General features: G+C 38.5%; 1 protein-coding gene across 1 annotated transcript in view; it reads left to right on the forward strand.

The window, feature by feature from the left end:
- Positions 1-21,018, forward strand: part of clvs2 (clavesin 2) — a 106,703-nt gene that overhangs the window by 75,688 nt on the left and 9,997 nt on the right. Inside the window, exons 3-4 of the mRNA XM_072555936.1 lie at positions 15,917-16,027; positions 18,451-18,671. Of these exons, the coding sequence (XP_072412037.1) occupies positions 15,917-16,027; positions 18,451-18,671 (332 nt within the window). The remainder of the gene's footprint in view (positions 1-15,916; positions 16,028-18,450; positions 18,672-21,018) is intronic.

Consider the following 21,018-nt stretch of genomic DNA (forward strand, 5'->3'; position numbering starts at 1 on the left):
CTGGACTGACTCATAAGAGGAAACAAAAAAAAAATTTCGAGCACCAACCAATATTATTCAGGCCAAATAGGACCTTTAGCTCTCAAATATTTTTCTTGCCTCAGAAATTCTTCTGCTTTTCTCAAACTGCCACTTATATATTCCTGGTATTAATTAGGTTGATATATTAGGTTGGAATATTTTAAAATGGAGGCAGTGACTCACATTTTAGTTCATTTAAATATATCTAGCTCAGGGTATTCATGGGAAATGGTGTACGGTCTGAAGAAAGGTTGTGGTGCGATTTTATTTTGTTTAGGGGTATGAGCCTCGTTACTTAGGCCAACATTGATTGCCTCAGCTTTATTTACTTTGAGAAAGTGGTAATGAGTTTTTTTTAACTGCTGCAGTCCACATTGTGTAGATTCACCCACAGTGTTGTTCCAGGAATATGCCCCAGCAACGACGGTTAGGACCAGGCAGGGAGGGCTGAATTGACTCCAATCTTTTTCCACCCCCTTCCTCAGCTGTAACAAAGACTTTTAATTCTTTTTAGCATTTTTCTATACCGTGGAGTTGAACAAATAACCATTTACTGAGTTTGACCCCCAAAATTGACTTGAAAATGAGTGGTGAATAAACCGATAAACAGACTATTATTTTGCGATACAGTTGTTTAACAAGTTTAGTCCCATGTAGAGGGAGGACAGGGAAAGTGGATGAAAGAACTTACAACATGATTGCACCACACTTCTAAACTCAATATTGACAATAATTAAAGCAAAATACTGTGGATGTTGGAGACCTGAAATAAAGACAATAAGTCGTGGAGAAACTCAGCATCTGCAGAGAGAGAGAGTGAGACAGGGTTAGCAGTTTGAGTCCATTGTTTAATAGCCATCAAGAGTCATCAGAGTTGAAGTGTAACTCTGTTTCTCTCTCCACAGTTGCTGCTCAACCTGCTGTGTTTCTCCAGCAATTTCAGTTCGCAGTTTAGTATTGACAATGCCTTCTACACATCCCCTGGAGAACAGAGCAAAAGTTATCCCACATTTAGGAAGAATCTCAATTATTGTAGGTTACCAACCCCTCCCACAACCCACAGTCCTGTCCACCCACAATCTATACCCTCAATTAGTCTGACACATGTACCACGGTTCTGTAAAATACCTTGGAATGGATCATCATAAAAACTTGGTATTCTAATGAAGTATTTTCTGCTGTCTGTCAAGTAACTAACAAATTATACTTGATTTTATTTATTTTAAGTGACTACACTTCTGCAGGGAAGTTCATATAGGAAGAAAAAACTTTACATGGGAGGATTTGAATCTATTACCAGAAGTAGAATAATGAATTCTTGGCTGGATTAATCTTGCGGGTAGACATTTCTCACTTTATATTACTTCTATCAGTTTCTAATTTTGCATTGAAATGAGCTGATTATTCCAGCACTGGTGCTTATGCAGTGTTCGCAATTGTTGCTGCTAATATGGTGAGTACCACAGAGAAAAAACAATCATAACATGTTGTGGATGTTGCTAAGGCAATATCTCCAGACATTTAGAGAGGTGATACCTTAATTTGTAGTGTATAAAGCAGACTGTTCATAAAGGCTTCAGCTAATATCAATGTGAAAACCACTTTAGTCTGGTTTCAGGAAAGATTTTAAAAAATCAGAAAGGAATTGTTCCATGTTTCCGCACTTGATCACCACCACCTCCAGGACATTCTGTCAGATATGATGCTAAAACTGCTCATCACTAATGCTATCATGTTACTGCCTAACAGATGTTGCAAAGGGTGAGTGGAAAGTTTCCTTAAATTTCAAATTCCTTCCTGCAGAAAATAGTGAATTGTTCACCAGATGAGCAATAGCACGGGATATTCAACTTTTAGAATTAAAAATGGATGCCATTTGCCTGTCCCGTAAGCATGCCGGTCAGCTCTGAACATTGAGAGTGGCCCAGCTACCCTTTTCCTAGACCTGTCACCCCAACCCTACCCCTGCCACCCCACCCTCCCACAGCTACCCTTTTCCTACCCCTTCCACCCACCCTCCCACAGCTATCCTTTTCCCTCCCCTGCCACCCACCTTCCCTCAACTATCCTTTTCCTAGCCCTGCCACCCCATCCTCCCACAACTATCCTTTTCTAGCCCTGCCACCCCACCCTCCCACAGCTACCCTTTTCCTACCCCTGCCAGCCCGCCCTCCCACAGCTACCCTTTTCCTACCCCTGCCACCCACCCTCCCACAGCTACCCCTTTCCTACCCCTGCCAACCCGCCCTCCCACAGCTACCCTTTTCCTACCCCTTCCACCCCACCCCTCCCAACCCTCCCACCGCCTTCAGAGCAGCTTCTGCAGCCCACATGTTGGTTAATTGGGAGGACAGTCTTGGTGCTATGCTCTGAGATAGCTTTATGAATACCAAGGTTTTGATGTCCAGCCCGGACAGATTTAGACATTTCAGCAATAATGGAGCAAAAATTGCTGCAGAGTCAAGGACCTATGTGAATTGGAATCATGCAACATAATATCGCTCAGAGCGAAGCATTTTTTAAAGTATACACATGAGTAACCACGAAGTGATTCACTTACTAGGAGGTGATTGCTGATCTAGGGTTACCCAGATAACTACATAAACTATTCAGTTCAGGATGACCTGTGTTGAAACTTCAGCAAAGAAGGAACACTCCTGTAAACTTACCTTCACTGGGCATTATACATATTGAATTCCTACAGTTCCATGTCCTTTAAATTTAGATTTAAGTTATGTAAAAAGAGCCTGAGCAGTGCTCAGCATACAAGCTTGTTGTTAAAATAGCATGCATCATTACTATCCTGTGAAATAATGGCAAGCTTGATCAGAACCTTTCTTGTAAATCCCCCAAAATCATGAAGTGGCCTTGTCTGGAAAAGTCAGTCCTGAAAAGTACCCAGTTTACCTCAGATCAGCTTGGAAGGGAACTAGAAATTTGAGCAGCAGATGAAGTTAACCTTTTCACGCTATTGCTATGTAGAAGTAATACAAGGGGTATCTGCCACTTACAGGATATTACCAAGATAGGTAATACAGGACATTGTCAAGACAATAAGATATTCTGCTTCTCAAATAATACGTAAGTGATATATGAACTTCAGAGTCAGTGTGATGCCAGTTTTGTAGACCATATGTTCCAAAGCCATCGCTATCAAAGGACATGTCTTTTAGCTGTTCTCAACAGGCAACAATGCTGACCATACACAATTAGCTCATGCTTGCAAAACACTAAACACTGATTGCAACATTAAATGCGATTCCACAATTGACCAACATTTGCTAAGGAATCCTGATAATTCCAATTCTGTGTACTTGTGCATATGGGAAGTGATATATGTTAATACACTGGACCCTGCTCTTTGCAGAGCGAAAGAACATGTACACGCACTGAACCCATTTCAAATGAACACAAAAGGTGACCGCCATTTTCTCATTCATTTCCCAGGACAAAGCCTTGACCAATTGGAAGTTTGGTATTTCATTCAAATTTAAACAAAACTTGGTAGTCTATATCATCTGCATGACAATGCCTCTCAATCTGAATTCACTCTTCTCATTCATTATGAAAAAGTTGTTCCCTGTTAGTTTAGCTTTTATTGCATATTGCTTTGATAGAAAGGCAAAAAAACTTTGACAAATGTGTCATTTTTTTCAGCAATACTCAGATTTCACAGTTCTATTTCGCTTGATTGTGCAATTTTTTGCTTCATTCATGGAATGAGGGCATTGGTGGCAAGGCTAGCATTTATTGCCCATCCCTAATTACCTAGAGGGTATGAAGAGTAAATCACATTGCCGTGGGTCTGAACTCACATGTATTTTGGATCAGGTAAAGATAGCAGATTCCTTCTCTAAAGTACACTACTGAACTAGGTAGATATCTACAACAATAGCCAATGATGAGGCTAGTTTTAATTTGGGATAATCACTGAATTCAAATCTGACCATCTGCCTTGGTTGGTTTCAAGCTTATTCCCCAGGACATTAGGTTGGAGTCTGCATTATTAGTCCAGTCATATTGCCATTACACCACTGGCTCGCCTTAAATGCTGATGTTTATTGCATAATTATTTTTAATTAAACAGAATCACAATTGCTGGATTTCAGAAGTAAAGTAAAAAGAAATGCTGGAAATAAACAGCAGGCTTGTTAGTTACTGGAAAGAGAACAGATGGATGAATGTCTTAGGTGTAAATCTTTCTCAGAACCCAAGTGTAATCTCCAAACCTGGCTTGGAATGAATAAAAACAAATGTGTTTGCTGTTCAGACATTTGATGTCTGCACTGAGAGTTGGTGAGTGAGAAGGTTGTAAGGGTTATTATCTGTCTAAAGCCTAGTCTGCTCTTTAATTCAGCAATTAACCAATACGTCTAATTTAAGACATAGATCTGGGTAAGGCAACAAGCAGCTGCAGCTGTTAAAACATGGTGTTCAGAAACTTGAAACAGTTGTTTTGAGGTTTTGGTCTGCAGTGTGTGCTCTCTTTAGGTGCTCTGTATCAACTGAGAGTTTGTTGAGTGAATGAGCAAGTTTAGTGAAGAGCGGAAGAAGGTGCTTTTTCTTCTTCAACTTTATTCAGTCTGTAGTCGTTGGTGTTACTTTGCTGGAGGGGAAGAAACTGATAGGCAAATAAATGCTGAGTTATTTTTATTCTAATTGTAATAAGCAGTTTTTAAAGATTAGGTACTGCAGATCAGCTTGGCAAAGTACAATATCTATCCTGAGGTATGTCTAAATTCAGAGATATTGAATGCACCACGTGTTCCAGATGAATGTGTTTTCTATAAGTGTCTTTGGCTGCACACGCTTGCTATCTAACTTTTAGAATATGGGTGGTGGCAAAAGTCACTGCTGTGCATCCATGAGGTAGAGAGCTACCTGTCCAACATGCTTTGGGAAGCTGTTGCAACATAGGTTAGTGTACAGACAAAGAGGAAACGATTGGCCACCAGGGAGTCAAATGGAACCAAACAGACACGGAAGAGGGTCTAACTTGCATGCTAATCACTTTTCCATTTTGGATTCTGCTGAGGGTAATAGTTCCTCAATGGAGTGGAGCCAGAGCACGGTCTATGGAAGTGAAGAGGAAGAGGAGATGAAGACAATGGTGATAGAGGATTCCATACTTAGATAATCAGTGAGTTTTTATTGCTGCAATAAACATATATCCAGGATGGTGTGACCTCCCTGGTGCCAGGGTAAGGATGCCACAGAGTGACTGTAGGCCATCCTTATTTGGGAGGGTGAATAACCAGATGATGTGGCCCACATTGTTATTAACAACGTAGACAGGAGGAGGTATGAGGTCCTGAAGACAGAATTTAAGGAGTTAGGATGGAAATTATTAAAGCAAAATGGACCTCAAGCAATAATCTCAAGATTATTCCCAGGATAACACTTTAACAGGTCTGGTATTGATAGCCTTGCATAAAGTTTTGCCAGTGCTGTTGGGGAAGAGATTAAACTTGCTTGTAAGGAAAAAGAGTAGTTCTAAATAAAATAAAGCCGATAAGTAGCAAAGTGTCAAATGAATTTAGAAGGCAATTGAAATGAAGACAATGATCAACAAAGCTTAGAATGCAGAATATTAACAAAAATATAAAGTTAAGGGCATGCCAGTTGAATGCACACAGCATCAATGCAACAAGATAGATGATTTAAAGGCACAAAAAAATGGGAATGATCCAACTGCCATTACAGAAACATGGTGCAGGGTTACCAAGACTTGGAACTGAATATTCAATGAAATTTAACATTTAGAAAGGACAGGCAAGAGATTAAAGATGGTATTGTGAATAAGGATGAGATCAATACATTAGCAAAGGGGAATCTCACAAAATGTGAAATCTGGGAGGAGCTAAGAAACAGCAGGGGCAACAAACATTAATAGAATTCGTTTGTAGGCCACTGGATATTAGTGGGAGAGTGGGGCATAGGATAGGATAAGGTTATTAATCCAGAAACTAGAGAAATGTAATGTAACAGGAGTAATTCAGTAATCATGTGACTTGGATCTGCACATAAATATGGTAAACATCATGAGCACAAAAGCTGATCAGTTTCTGGAGTGTGTTACAGATGGTTTTCTGGATGAGTGTGTTAGGAAACTGACTAGGCTATTTTAAATCTATTATGAAACAAGAGAAGGGTAAATAATAGTTGTGTTGGTTAGAGATGAATAACCATCCTATGATAGAAGTTTACATTATCATAGCTCAGTTGGCTGAATGGTTAGTTTGCAATGCAGAGTGATTCCAACAACATGGCTTCAGTTCCTGCACTGACTGAGGTCACTATGAAGGGCTCTCCTTCTCAATCTCTCCCCTCGCCTGAGGCATGTTGACTCTCTGGTTAAACCACCACCAGTCATCCCTGTCTAATGGGAGAACAATCCTTTGGGCCAGCAAGATTATGGTGACTTTACCTTATTGCACAGAGGCAATGATGGATTTAAAGAATTATTATATAATTTACAGCAACTCTACATTCCTTCAAGGTGCAAAGATGCTTAAAAAAAGTCAGTCAAGAATAGATAGCAAAAGAATTTCAGGATCATATAAGATTAACAGAAAAGGCTTACCATGATGTTCCCAGCTGACAGTAATCCTGAAAAAGTCAGATCTCAGAGTCGAACATGACTTGAAATACCATAAGTTTTACTTTCCTTTTTTAAATCATGGATGTTAATCAGTAAACATTCACAAAAGGTTCCTAATGTATTTTTACCAAGAAAAAAGATGAATGTTTATAGCTTGAAAGAACATTAGCTATGTTATACTAGACAAGAGCTAACTCAGAGTTGAAAAATGTGATGCTGGAAAAACAAAGCAGGCCAGGCAGCATCCGAGGAGCAGGAGAATTGACGTTTCGGGCATACGCCCTTATTCAGGAATGAAGAACTAACTCAGTACAAACTCAGTACAAACATCAGAATGAAAGGTTCACCCCAAATTTCATTGAATAGTTACTTCTGTCTCCATGCTAAAGCTTTTATTCAGTTTACTTTAGGAAAATTGCTGCACAATTACTAAATGCCATTTTCTTCATTTAATGTATCTGCTTAAGAGACTTAAAAATAATTCTTTACTCATTATTACTTAACATGAGCTCCTTAAGTATGTCTTCAATAGCCTGGAGGGATAGCTTGCTTACTGATACACTGCGGTCTTCTGCTCCTGGAGCTTTCTTCTCACTGACCTGTAAGTACCTCAAGACCTTTCTCCAAGCCTGATTACTTGGAAACTTGCAATCGCACCACTTCTGCTGTTAGGGGCCTCTTCTCCCTCTGCTATGAATCTACTTCTGCCTCGTCTCTCTCTCTCTCTCTGTCTTTCTCTCTCGGTCGCCAGTGATCATAAAACTCAAGTTAGCAAATTCTTTTGCCAATATCTGGAGAGGTGGCTTTCTGGGATTTGAACTAAAATCACATGACTTCTTATAAAACAAAAACAGAAATTGCTGGAGAAATGCAGCCACTCTGGCAGAATCTGAGCTGAGAAAACACAGTTAACATTTTAATTTCAGTGGCCCTTCTTCAGAACTAGACTCCAAACATTAATTTTGCTTTCTCTCCCCAAATGCTGCCAGACCTGTTGATTTTCTCCAGCAATTTATTTTTTTGTTTCAGATCTTCAGAATCTACAGTTATTTTTTCTTTTTCTTTTGACTTCCTGTAAATGTTTTAAACATCATGCTAAAATGACTCTCTGACCATTAATAAAAAACCAAGTCAGAACAGAACTGACACTAAAATCCAGTTCTTCTCCACTTCAGAATCTAAGATCTCAAATGAAAATAATATATTACGAACTCGCTAAACACCATAAAATTGTCTAAAATCATAATAAACCAGGAGATTTGGAGGTTTTTAAAATAAAGGAAAGGCATAAAAAGAAATTGATTTTTAAAAAGAACAGGATATGAATGTAAACTCACAAAAAAAGCATTCTAAAAGTTTCTAGTGCTACAAAGGGAACATTTGGCTAAGACAGGTGGTGCATCAATTACAAGCAGATTGAGGAGAATTTATGGTAGGGAATAGAGAAATGCAGAGAAGTTAAATAATTAATTTGTGTCTGTTTATTCCTGAAAGGTGTGAGAAATCTCCCAGGATTAGAGATCCAAAGGAGTCGGTAAAATGAGGATTTGAAGAAAATTAGTAGAGTTACAATTAGCTTTATTGTCACATATTCATATGAGTACGGTGAAAAATATACAAGTTGCCACTTACAACGCCATCTTAGGTACTAAGGTACTTTGGTACAGATTCTTAAGTACATATTTTTAGGGAAATAGATTAGAAAAATAAAGGAGTAAAAAGTCCAGCAATAAATTAGAAAAGTAGAGAAATAAGAGTTCAGACTAACTATCATTCCAAACCAGTCTGCGCAGAGCTTCACCTTGAGACCAGGAGTTGAGTCCACACTGAGGCCATGGTATTTAAGTAGTAAGAAGGTTGCTTTGGAGAAATCAATCAGATTGAAGGAAATAATCCCTGGGTCCTGATAGGCTACATCCCAAAATGTTGAAAGACAGCTTTGGAGATAATGGTTTGCATTGGTAATCATTTTTTTGAAATTCTCCAGATTCCAGAGTACTTCCAGCTGCTTCAAATGTGGCAAATATCACCCACTATGCAAGAAGGAAGGATGAGAGAGGCCTGGGAGTTACAGACCTGCTAACCTCTCAGCAATAGTAGTGTGCATGCTCAAATCTATTATCAAGAATGCGATAAAATGGACACTACAATCATGCACAGAATGGATTTGCAGTTGGGAAAACATATTTAATAAATATTTTAAAACACTAGAAGGGATAGACAGGGTTGATGTGGGTAAAATGTTTCACCTGGTTGTAGAATCTAGAACCAGACCACAAAATTTCAAAATAAAGAAAGCCACATGGGACTGAGATTAACCCTTTTTTCCTCAGAGGGTTGTGAATCTTTGGAATTCCCTACCCCAGATATATGAAAGCTTAGTTATTATCTATGTTCAGAGATTGAAGATTTCTAATTCAGTTAGTTCTGTTATAATCCAGTGATTTCATTCTCATGCAATCCTGTGTTATAAGAAAATTGAGTAATAGCAGCACCATTTTAACTAATGGGGCCTGAATCACGTTATAACTAATACAAGCTTTAAAAGTTCATGCTTTAGAAACAGTGTCCCCAATTCTTCAATTGCTTTACAGTGAATTTGCATTAATGAAACATTCATTATGGCAGAATGACCTGTACCAATATCGTAAAGGTATATGGGGAAAGTATGGGAGAATGGTATTGAAGTGGATGATAAGCCATGACTGTTTGAATGGTGGACCAGGTTCAATAGGCTGAATAGCCTATTCCTGTTCCTATATTGATATGTTATTCTCCTCCCATGTTGGTCTGCCCAGTCAAAAGATATCAAGCACATAAAATGGTACAATCACTTAGTCCTGTGGGAAAAGTGAGTCTAAGCTTTAAAATACTCTGAAGGCTGCACTACTCATCTGGCATCATGTTATTATCTCACTGCTTGGCAAAAAATTGCAGACAAGTATTACCTTCCTTATAACAGGCAGACATTAGTTGAGCCTTTACCAGCATTGATCATGAGATTTGTTACGTGCATTTGCTGAAGTGGGAAGCGAATTTGGAGACAGCACCTAGTGGGCAGAATTTAACCTGGTTCTCATGAATGGTTGGGAAGTTAGGTGGGGAAAGGAATGTTGTTTGGTAGATGGGCAGGGCCACAGAATCAGGACAGAAAATAGAGATTGTGACATGTTCTGAACTCACAGAAATTTAGACTCGAGCATGAAAAATTGAGAACTTTTGTTGCAAAGATGTATCATATTTTATATTTATTGAAAAACATCTTGAAGGGTTGTGGAAATTGAACTAATTTCGAACTTCATGGAAATGAAGTGTAGTGGTTTCTTTAAAAGAGATAATTGAAAAATGACTGTGGATATTGAAGATTTTTAAAAATCAAGACTTCCCAGAAAACATTAATAACTATTTGCACTGCTGTGGACTCCTGCTGAGGCTGTTCAATGACTGTGTGAAGAGTGATCTAACATCTAGAATAAAGACCATAAGACATAGGAGCAGAAATTAGGCCATTTGGGCCATTGAGTCTGCTCTGCCTTTCAATTATGGCAGAAAGGTTTTTAATCCCATTTTCCTGCCTACTCCCCGTAACTTTGATTCCCTTGGCAATCAAGACCTTATCTATCTCTGTTTTAAATATATGCACCAACGTGGATTCCATAGCCTTCTATGGCAATGCATTCCACAACTAAAAAGATTTCTCTTTATCTCTGTTTTAAAGGGTCTTGCCTTCACTCTTTCTTCAGGTCCTCATCTCTCCTGCCAATGGAAACATCTTCCCAACATCCACTCTGTCCAGGCCATTCAATATTCTGTAAGTTTCAATCAGATCCTCCCTCACCCTCTAAACTCCATGGAGTACAGCCCCAGAGTCCTCAAACATTCCTCGTATTTTAAGTCTTTCATTCCTGGGATCATTCTTGTGAACCTCCTGTGGACCCACTGCAGGACCAGTGTAGCTTTCCTGAGGTATGGGGCCCAAAACTGCTCACAACACTCTAAATGTGGTCTTCCAGAGCTTTATAAAGCCTCAGAAATATATCCCTGCTTTTATATTCTAATCCTCTCGAAATGAATGACAACATTGTATTTGCCTTCTTAACTACAGACTCAGGAGAATGTGAGGACTGCAGATGCTGGAGATCAGAGCTGAAAAATGTGTTGCTGGAAAAGCGCAGCAGGTCAGGCAGCCTCTACGGAGCAGGAGAATCGACGTTTCGGGCATAAGCCAAATTCCCGACGAAGGGCTTATGCCCAAACGTCAATTCTGCTGCTCCTTGGGTGCTGCCTGACCTGCTGCGCTTTTCCAGCAACACATTTTTCATCTCTAACTACAGACTCAACCTGCAAGTTCACCTTAACAGAAACCTGGACTAGGACTCCCAAGTCCCTTTGCACTTCAGATTTATGAATTTTCTCCCCATTTAGAAAATAGTCCATGCCTCTATTCTTCTCAGCAAAGTGCATGACCTCACACTTTCCCATATTGTATTTCATCTGCCACTACTTTGCCCACTCTCCTAACTAGTTTGAGAAGAAGTCTGTTAGGAAAGGTGCCCACCTAATCTCCCCATTGCTGAAAATAACTCTCTAATTGACTTCAGGTTGAAACCTATTTGATCTTCGAGGATAGTTGAAGGAACTTTTCAATAATGTACATTTTGAGCAAGCTGTGTCAACCAAGACTTCAGATATAATTGTATGTGAATAGTGATTGACATGCCAGAACATCACAGCTGCCAATTTGGAACATTCTATGACTATTTCTTTTTGCCTTCAATAATCATTCTAATCGCTAGAAGCTGCTTATTTGTAATATGAATCTAGGCAGAAAGAAAGCTGTTTCTGCTTCTGTTTTCTGACTGTGGGTGCATGTGGGTATATTGGTGTGCACATGTTTTGGGTTATTTAAAAGATGTAACATATATGTTTACATGTTACCAATTTTGTATGTTAACCAGTTATTACATCTTCCTTGAATAAGTTTTGATTTTGAATAATTTCATTTATTAAGGAAACCTGTCTGATAGATTTATTATTTAATACCTAGTTAGTGTGTTTAATTGGCCACTTTGGTACCTGTACAATATTTTTATGTTATATTGTGACTAATGGAGGAATGGGATGGGTACAACAATGCACTCCTTGGTTGTAGTAGCTTCCAGAAGCTAATTAAGTGGCCATCTATGCTTCCATAGGCATTCTGCCAGTGGCAATGTGACCAGGTACTGTGTGGGAAAGTCCCTAGTAAGCAATGTTTGCAGGCCTGGGGTGAGGGGAGTCTCCTGACTGGGTGCACCATTATCCACAAAGGCTCCCTGACCCCAGGCAGCAAGGGGACTCTAAATGACTGCCTTGTCCATAGTAATGACCTAACCTTGCTCCCCCACCACTCCCACCTCCCCACCACTCCCCCAACCTTCCTACCCTCCCCTTCTGCTCTCCCAACTCCCTACCCTCTCCTCTCCCTCCCACAACTGCCCTCCTTTCCCACACCTCTCCTCCCGACCCTTATGTTCGTGTCTGTTTCCCCCACGCCAAAGTTATAGCTGTAATCCCACTCCTGGAAACACTGCCAGGTCAATATGGCTGGGACAGAAGAGCTAGCAACCCTCTTATTGCCTGGCAGTATTTGGCTATGGGATCTTTGTTATCAATTAGTTTAAAACCTTGACAGCAGGCAGTTGACTAACTACCTGACGGACTTAGAATTGAATCAGGAATCCTGGATTCAGGCATCATGGGGTTACCCTTTCTTGACTGCTTTCTCAGCCACTGCTATAGGCATTACATTCAGCCATTGTTAGTTATAATCATGCCTGCTTTAAGGTTGGCTTTGCACCTGCCTCGAAAAAAGAGCTACTTTCCTGAATGATTTCTCCTCAAACACAAACAGCAAGCTGTTCTCCATGAAGGGGGCAGTTCCTGCTGCATTCACTGCTATCTTTTGTGCACAGCAGTCAGCCTTCGAAGAAAATATTGCGCACAGGTTTAAGATAATGATTGTATAATCCAGATGACTCAGCAAGCACAAGTCATATAAAAATGGGCAGGAATCTGAGGCAAATGTTTTAAATTAGCCTGTTAAATGCAACAAAGCAAAAGCCAACCATAAAATCAGCATCGGTGCACGTGAGGGTGCAGAGAGGAATAAGCATCTTTCAGTCCAATAATGGGAGCAGTTCTTATAAAAAGCAAAAATATGTCAACAATGTTATGATCCCAAATGATGGTAATACGGAAGAAGTTGAGCTCCACAATGAAATGTGGCTTGTTAGATTATTTCTTATTTTTCGTTAGCATGGTGGGTAGTCCTGAAAGTATTTTCACAATGAGGCTGCACATGTTCATCAATAACAGTACGTACTGTTATTACATAAATGAAAAAAAATCAAACAAACGAAGCTACATGTACTACAGTTAGAAAGACCTTAACATAAATATCAAAGCTAAGTTTCAACATGTTTTCCAAAACCTATCCACTGCAGCCATTCAAGTCCAAAGAAATTATACCCCATCTCAATCTTTAATTACAGTCGATTCTGCTATAAAGTTCATCTCTTCAATGCGAATTGGCTATAACACGATTGAGTAATTTAGACTGTTATCTGTAGAACACGAACTTTCCTCACCTGTATTGGCGATAATGCAATTCCAGCCCATTGTTTAAATGGTGCTGCTATTACATGATTTTCTTACAATGTGGGATTGCACGGGAATGGAACATTCGCATTATATCAGAACAGACTGTAACTGACTCCTTCCAGGATTTATTTGTAGACTGCAGATGATTCACAAATCTGACAGCTTGAACTTTCTCAATTCTTATAGCTTCCAGATTTCAATTGAAACTTTCCTGGCCTGGAAGCTTTATAAACACATTTGTTCTCGGGGAACTTGACTTCCCTCAACTTCTGCTAGGAAAGAAAACTACAACTTGCTTCTGAACTCAGTCCTGGTGTGTTCAGAATGGAACTGAAAAAGTTGCCTCTTAATTCAATCCTTGAATCTTCTGAAATAAACTGCAAACAAAGCTAATAGCCATAATGGTTACACTTCTTGTCATAAATGCAACAAGATAAGCAACTTTCCGTTGATACCATGGGGGACTGCAGTCACACACTTTCGGAGCAATGGTGAATATAGGTAATTGTTCTAGAATGATATGCTGATATTTTAAAAATAAATCTCCACAGCAATATCCCACATAGACTGGCCTCTCTTTTTAGAGCAATACAACTTTTAAAAGTTATAGTATATATTGCAACACCTTTCATCTCAATATAACATGCTCTATTATGCACTTGAACACAGTCATTTCTATAACCTGAAGGTTTTAGTTTGCAACAAAGCAGTACACCTTCTTACTGTCCGTGAAGATTTTCATGATCTGATACTACTGTCCATTTCTTCCAGCATCTTCCAATCCAGAAGCAATAGGTATAGGCAGAGCAGTATCTGCCAGAGAACACCATCAGGTCACAGTAGAATCAGGGGAGAGAGAACACACCCCTTTTAATGTTGCTAGCTGTCATTTTCAGATCAGTTTGAAGATTTGGACTTTGAGCAGGGCTAGAATGGGTGAGGAAATAGGTGAATGAATTAGTGAATGGTAGAATGCTGAGTTAACAAATGGGTAGCTAGGTGATGTAGGTGAGTGGATAAATATGACAATGGGATAGATGAATAAATTGTAGGGATTGGTAATTGAGTTAACCATGTATAATACCAGGTTTTAAACAGTCTGACATCTCCTGGCCTACTATCAAAGTAAGGTGCCCAGATCTATTCCAAATCTCCAGTTTCAGCTGACTGCAAAATGTTCATGGAACATCAAGGGCAATAGGGAATTGTCCATCAGATGGACAAAACCTATGTAGATTGTCATGTTAGCATTAATTCATATCACTGGATTCTGATAGTCTGGAGATCAGAAGAGTTGGACTATGGTTGACATCCCATGGAAACACAGATTGGTGATTTCCTAATAACTCTTCCTGCTGTACAATTGTAACTGGAACAGAAGTGTGGCTGAAACCCTGTATCCACCACACTTCATGCAGAGTTAGAATGATATTGTGGGAGTAATGTTATGGAATTCTGGGCTCACAGAATAACTGAATGATAGAGCCACATTACTAATATTACACTCTGACCTCCAATGTTTCTGAGTCATAGTGTTAAGAGATTTTTCTGGTTTGTATGCAACCAATAAATTGCATTTTGCTATTTGGTGGTTTGACTTTAAGGGGAAGAGCAATTGGAATTGAAACAGAAACTTAATGTCATTTATGGAAATTCCTTCTCAGTACATTCCACCAAGTTGACATATTGAATAATGTTTGTGCAATCCAGCAATTATAGCTTGTACACCAAAAAAAATGACTGTTCCTAATATTAATGGACAAATACTAACATCTGCCCATTGGCAAATATTAACTCATTTATTTTAAATGGGTTAATGCCTGTGTTATGATAACATGCAGAGATTATCATAAACATGTGTTAAGTAGTTACTGCTGATATCGCCAGCAGCATATTTCTAGGCTATAATTATCTTGCTGCATCCTTGTGAACATTTCTCAGCCAAAAAAAACCAATTTTAGATGCTTATTTTCCTAAACTAATAATTTATACTAATTATAAATTCCCTCCATGCTCTAAACTTTATGAAATGTTCTCTCCTTTCCTCTCAGGGTTGTTTAATTTGCAAACTGCATTTGTTAGTACATTTTCTATTTATTTCTGACCTTTTCTTGCCCTCCAAAATTGTTAACCTGGTGCTTCATTATAACTTCCAACAGAGCTTGGAGTCCTTTGTTATTGAAATATGCTGTTCTCTGCTGGCAATCAGCCATTTGTGCCTATAATTGCACACTCTTGTTTGAGATTTAGACATAATTGGCTTATTAGGTGCTTGAGAAGTGTTAAAGAATTGTTGTTTGAGATGTATTGTGATTGGCTGATATTTCTTATTACAATTAACATCCATTTTTTGGTAGAATCATATTATGGAATTATGGGCTCTTATGTTTTGCAGTTATAGCTGGCCTCAATCATTTTGAATATTTTGTTCAAGAGTAATTTGATGCCACAGTTCCTGATGGAGATACTAATTAAACACATTATTTGAAAAACACTGTACTTTGAATTCAAAAGCTTTGCAATTTTGTGATTGTCCCCATATGTTGCATGCATATATTTTCAAGGGGAAAAACAACATTATCCATTGGAATTACGTACACATTGAAGCATTGTAAGATTCACTCCTTTCTAAGTTTATCGATTTCATTACAGGACAGCTTTCCATCTCGTTTTGGAGGAATTCATTTTGTCAATCAGCCTTGGTATATTCATGCACTTTATACTGTCATTAGGCCCTTCCTCAAAGAGAAGACCAGAAAAAGGGTAAGACAAACAGATTGATATCTAAAGCACATAATGCCATGTTCAATCTCTACATTAAAAGTATCTGTGCCATATACTTGAAAATTTGCTATTTATTATGTTCACTAAAAGGTAATAGATTATTCAGAGCAATGGGGTCTTATAATAATTTAAGAGGACTATCTTTATGCAGTTTCTTTAAGCTGTACTCTATTCAAGTACAGCTGCCCACTGGGAGTACAGAATCAGTTCATTTATCTTGTGTGCACAGACACAGCAATGAATTTTTGATCAGATTTGCTTCATTGTGCCACATACGTAAACAAAAAGGCTTTGCCAAACAAGTCGTCCTGTTAAACGGTGTTTGTTTAACATGACACTTTGCTGTTCAGGGTGGGTTTATGACTTTGCAGTCTCAGTAGGAAGCCTTATCTACTGATAGCACATATGGGAAATTCTGGTGTGCTCGGCACACATTACAGTACATGACTGTGTTTATAATATGTGCTCTCAGCATGCAAGGCTCCCCACATGGAAAGCAGACTTGAAAAATCGTCCTTTATAATATTTCTTCCATGAAAGCATGGATTTACACTGAATTATTTTGTTACTGAATGCTATCTTTTCCCTACGTCCCTGTTGCAATGTATATCTATTTTTCAGCAGCAGTCATAAATATGAGTAGGAACATTGAAACTTATGTAACATCATTATGCATATTTTGACAGATAATCTTTGATGGATTTATGCCTTTAAGAATCCAAGTGAGGTATAAACTTGGAAACTAAATACTGATTATGCACTGAGGGAAGGCTCCTACCCTCACTGTAAATTGCAGGGGCAACCCTGCCCCTAATTGGCCAACTCAGCTCACTTTAACTTTTCAGGTACTGTCCTTTTAATTAGTATAAGGTGGAACTTCTATTGGCATCCAGGAGGAAATGCAGACAATCAAATGTCAGCAACTCTGTCCCACACCAGAAGTGGTGGCCAATGCTGGAATGATGAAGGCCTGGGAGGAAGCCCCTAAACCTAGATAAGTCCAGGTTCTCACTGGAGTTGGGTTGGCAAGGGGTTCTGTATGCATTCTGGATTATGCAGGGGAAGGGTGAAGATTGGGAGTCCGGCAGTGAGGAGGTGCCCCTGGTTGGCTGAGTGAGCCCTGGAAGTAGGAAACTCCACCCAGCCCCTCCACCCATGTCCTTTCACTGACCAGGACCAGGATGCAGTAATGAAAAAAAGCATCATTCATCACTGAGACTGGAACTGGTGGATAACAAAGAAGTAACAGGGTCCCTATTCAGACTACACTAGCGTTGGAAAAGCATGGAGGATCACCAACAGCACTAGCAACATCATGAACCAGTAAGGCAACATCAACAGCTTGACCATCAAGCAGTACAGCATCAACAATGTCACAAGCAAGTAATACAATATTAACAGCATCAGGTAAACTCATCCAACAACATGCACAACATCACTGTGCAGAATGTGTACAATTCACCAATGAGAGTGACAAATCCGAAATCTTCAAGATGGAGGTAGAACATCCTGCAACCTAAGAAAAACCCTAAATCATATTTTGAGAAAATAAAATAAAGCTAAAACGATTCTGAAAATGGACAAATTATTTCTAAAATCCATAATCTCTAATTAAGGAAAAATAAATGTTTTGAATTGTTGTAATGATAAAGAGTGTTTTTGAAGGAAAATAAGTTTTATGTTATTTATAGAGGTACGAACTAATTATTAGAAGATTGCACATTTGGGGTGACATATTACTGCTGCACAAGAGTTATGTAACAAGCAATAATGTTCAACCATCAATCCACTGGCCGTATGGCAAAAGCTGCCACGTGATTATTTCTAATTAATGGGAGCCAGAAAACATAGCATAAATTAAATAAGAATTGGATTTAAACAAACAAATTTGAAGTGCTTGCACATTCTAAGGGAAAATTAGAAGGTATATGTTTAACCTGAACTCAACGTTTAAGCTGATAGACTCTGAGATCTGCCTGGACTCGTTTGCACACAGGGGCTAATTGTTTTTTTGTTGGTCATTGCTTGTAAATCTCAAGCTCCTCCCACTGTTTGGAAGGAACCAACAGGAAGTTAGTAACCAAAGCAGAAAATGTAGAAGGAATTCAGTAGGTCTGGCAGCATCGTTGTAAAGAGAGAAACGGAGTCATTGGAGTCAACATTAATTCTGTTTCTGTCTCCACAAATGCTGCCAGACTTGCTGGGTTTCACCAGCAGTTTCAGGTCAGCAGTATATGCATGATTTTGCCCCAAGTGTAGCACAGAATTTGCATATGTGAAGAATGTTGACTTCTGGTGCATAATATGATTATTATTTTTTAAACTAATAGTTTGAATCATATTGTTGTTTCATTATTTATGCTATCTATGTTTATATGCTATTTGCTGCATTGTCTTTCTAGATATTTATGCATGGAAATAACCTAAACAGTCTTCACCAGCTTATACACCCGGAAATCCTGCCATCAGAATTTGGAGGAATGCTGCCACCTTATGATATGGGAACCTGGGCACGAACTCTGCTGGAGCATGAATATGATGATGACAATGAATATGTCAGTGATTCCTATAATATGTCTTTCAAAGATGTAGAAAAGAGCCTCTCTCCAAAGTCTATGAAGAGGTGTGAATTCTTCTGTTTACCCAACCTGTGTGATCATTTATACATGGTTAAGATAAACTTATCATCAAATAGAAAACCTGCCAAGTAAATAAACAGGAAATTCTAAGATCTGATAGTAAGTAGGTAACACAGATTGGAAGCAGTTCAGGGAAAGTTTACTAGACTAATACTAGGAATGAGAGGATTGCCTTAAGAGAAAAGGCTAGACACACTAGTCCTGTATCCTGCGGAGTTTAGGGGAGTGAGAGGTGACTAAATTAAAACATATAAGATCATTCAGGGATTTGACAGGGTGGATAAGGAAAGGATGTTTTCACTTGTGGGAGAAACTAGAAGTAGGGACTATTGTTTAGAAATAAGGGTGCGTGTCCATTTAAAACAGATGAAGAAATTTTCTTTTGCTCAAGCATCATGAGTCTTTGGAATTTCCTTCCACAAAAGGCCAATCTTTTGCATAATCTTTAATTTTTTTTTGTTAGGCAAAGGTAGATAGATTCTTGATTATCAAGGAGATAAAAGATTATTGGGAAAATTCAGAAATGTAGAGTTAAAGTTTAAATCAGACCAACCGTGAGTTTATAGAATGGCAGAACAGGCTCAAAGACCGAGGTGACCTATTCTTGTTCTTTGTTCATACAGCCGTAACAATACTTCATTTTGAAGTTCTTCAGAATGTGCCTTTTATATGTAATTATGACATTTATCCTATGTAAGGATTTCAGGCTTTTTTATAGAGAAGACAGCAATGGGAAATTATTTTACAGAATTTTCCATCCATTAAGTTAACTCAACAGAAGGACAATCTTGAAGAGGCTGTGAACTTTGCACCTAAGTTCTTGACTTGAGCCTATTGCATGCTGTTAGGTTTAACACTAAAGGTAGCTTTCATTGTGAAAATCATATCAAACTGAATATGCATACTTGAAGATTGACATTTTCATTTTTATAAATATCCAAAGTGCAAAATAAATCAAAGATATAAATCTGTTTTATTAATATGAATGTAATTTATGAGAATGAAATAATTTTTTCATTGTTGTGTCATCATTCATGTATAATAATCCAGTAAGAGAGGGTTTACAGACACGATGAAATAACAATAATCATTTTTAACAGTGAAGAGGTTCTGTAAAACTTTAAAGAAGAGGAGTTTTCAATACCTTGATAGCTTGATAGTTCCTCTTGATACTCTTGGCATTTCCTTTTGATAGTTCCATACATTTATGCACTCTTTATGCGTATATATGCCCACTTTTAGTAATCAAATTATGCACCTAACCTCTTCCAAAAAAATCTGACCTCCCCCCAGATGTGTCCCAGGACATATGCAAAGGGATATCTTACCTCTCCAGAAGGTTACCCTGAGTTTACAAATTAATCCAGTGTTGAAACATACTGCTACCAGATCGACTCTGCACACATTATGTTTCGAACACCAAGAGCACACAGGAAAGAAGGAAGCTACTTATTTCTATGTGCAGATGCCTACAAGAAATGTACATGTGCAAAACACAACTTCCCGTTACTGCCATTGCAAAAATGGCAGGTGCTGTGCTCAGGGACAGGACTTCCAATTTTTAGAAACATCCACCATATGGAGAGAATCTCCATTTGCAAAAGTCCAGACCAATACGAGTCAATGCTACTGACCTAATTATCACAATGGCTTCCCACAAACCCAGAGCAAACATATGTTGCTTGAGAGATTGATGCAATTATATTATTATAATGCTTGCACCAGAAAATCATTTTAGAGCTGCCAAAGATTCACTTGTAAATTAATTCGCAAGGCCATCACCAATTAATTCTTCCTGTGTGTTTGGTTTCTCATTGACTTCAGTTGGAACATTCTGCCCAATTTTGCAAGATAAAATGTTGCAGTTCTTCAACAGGTGTTGATGCAGAAAATCATGCCCTATGGCCTCAGTGTAAACATGCTTTATGCAGCACAAACTAACATACTTTGTAAAGGATCTGACCTAGCATTAATTGTTGTAGCAGTTTCTTGAGGCACTATCATCTTATGCTAAGATTTCAGTCTTAACTTTGATATTAAGAACTTAATCCAGCTAACATAATTCATTAAGAAATCAGCTAGTGCTATGTAAAAGTAGGATGGGCAAAAATGTAGGTTAGCTTATTATTTTATTCATGTATTAACTTTACTGAGTAAAACTTCTGGTCTCTTTTCCACTTGCCACAGGTTAGTGAAATAGTTTTGCTGCAGTTAATCTTCAACAGTCATATTCTGCCTTCAAGGATTTTTACTGAGCATCATTTGGTCTCAGGTTGGCTCTTAGTTCAAATAACTAGCACAAGCACAATCCTAGAAATTTCTCAAGGTTAT

The sequence above is a fragment of the Chiloscyllium punctatum genome, chromosome 3 (genome assembly GCF_047496795.1).
Source record: "Chiloscyllium punctatum isolate Juve2018m chromosome 3, sChiPun1.3, whole genome shotgun sequence".
NCBI lineage: Eukaryota > Metazoa > Chordata > Chondrichthyes > Orectolobiformes > Hemiscylliidae > Chiloscyllium > Chiloscyllium punctatum.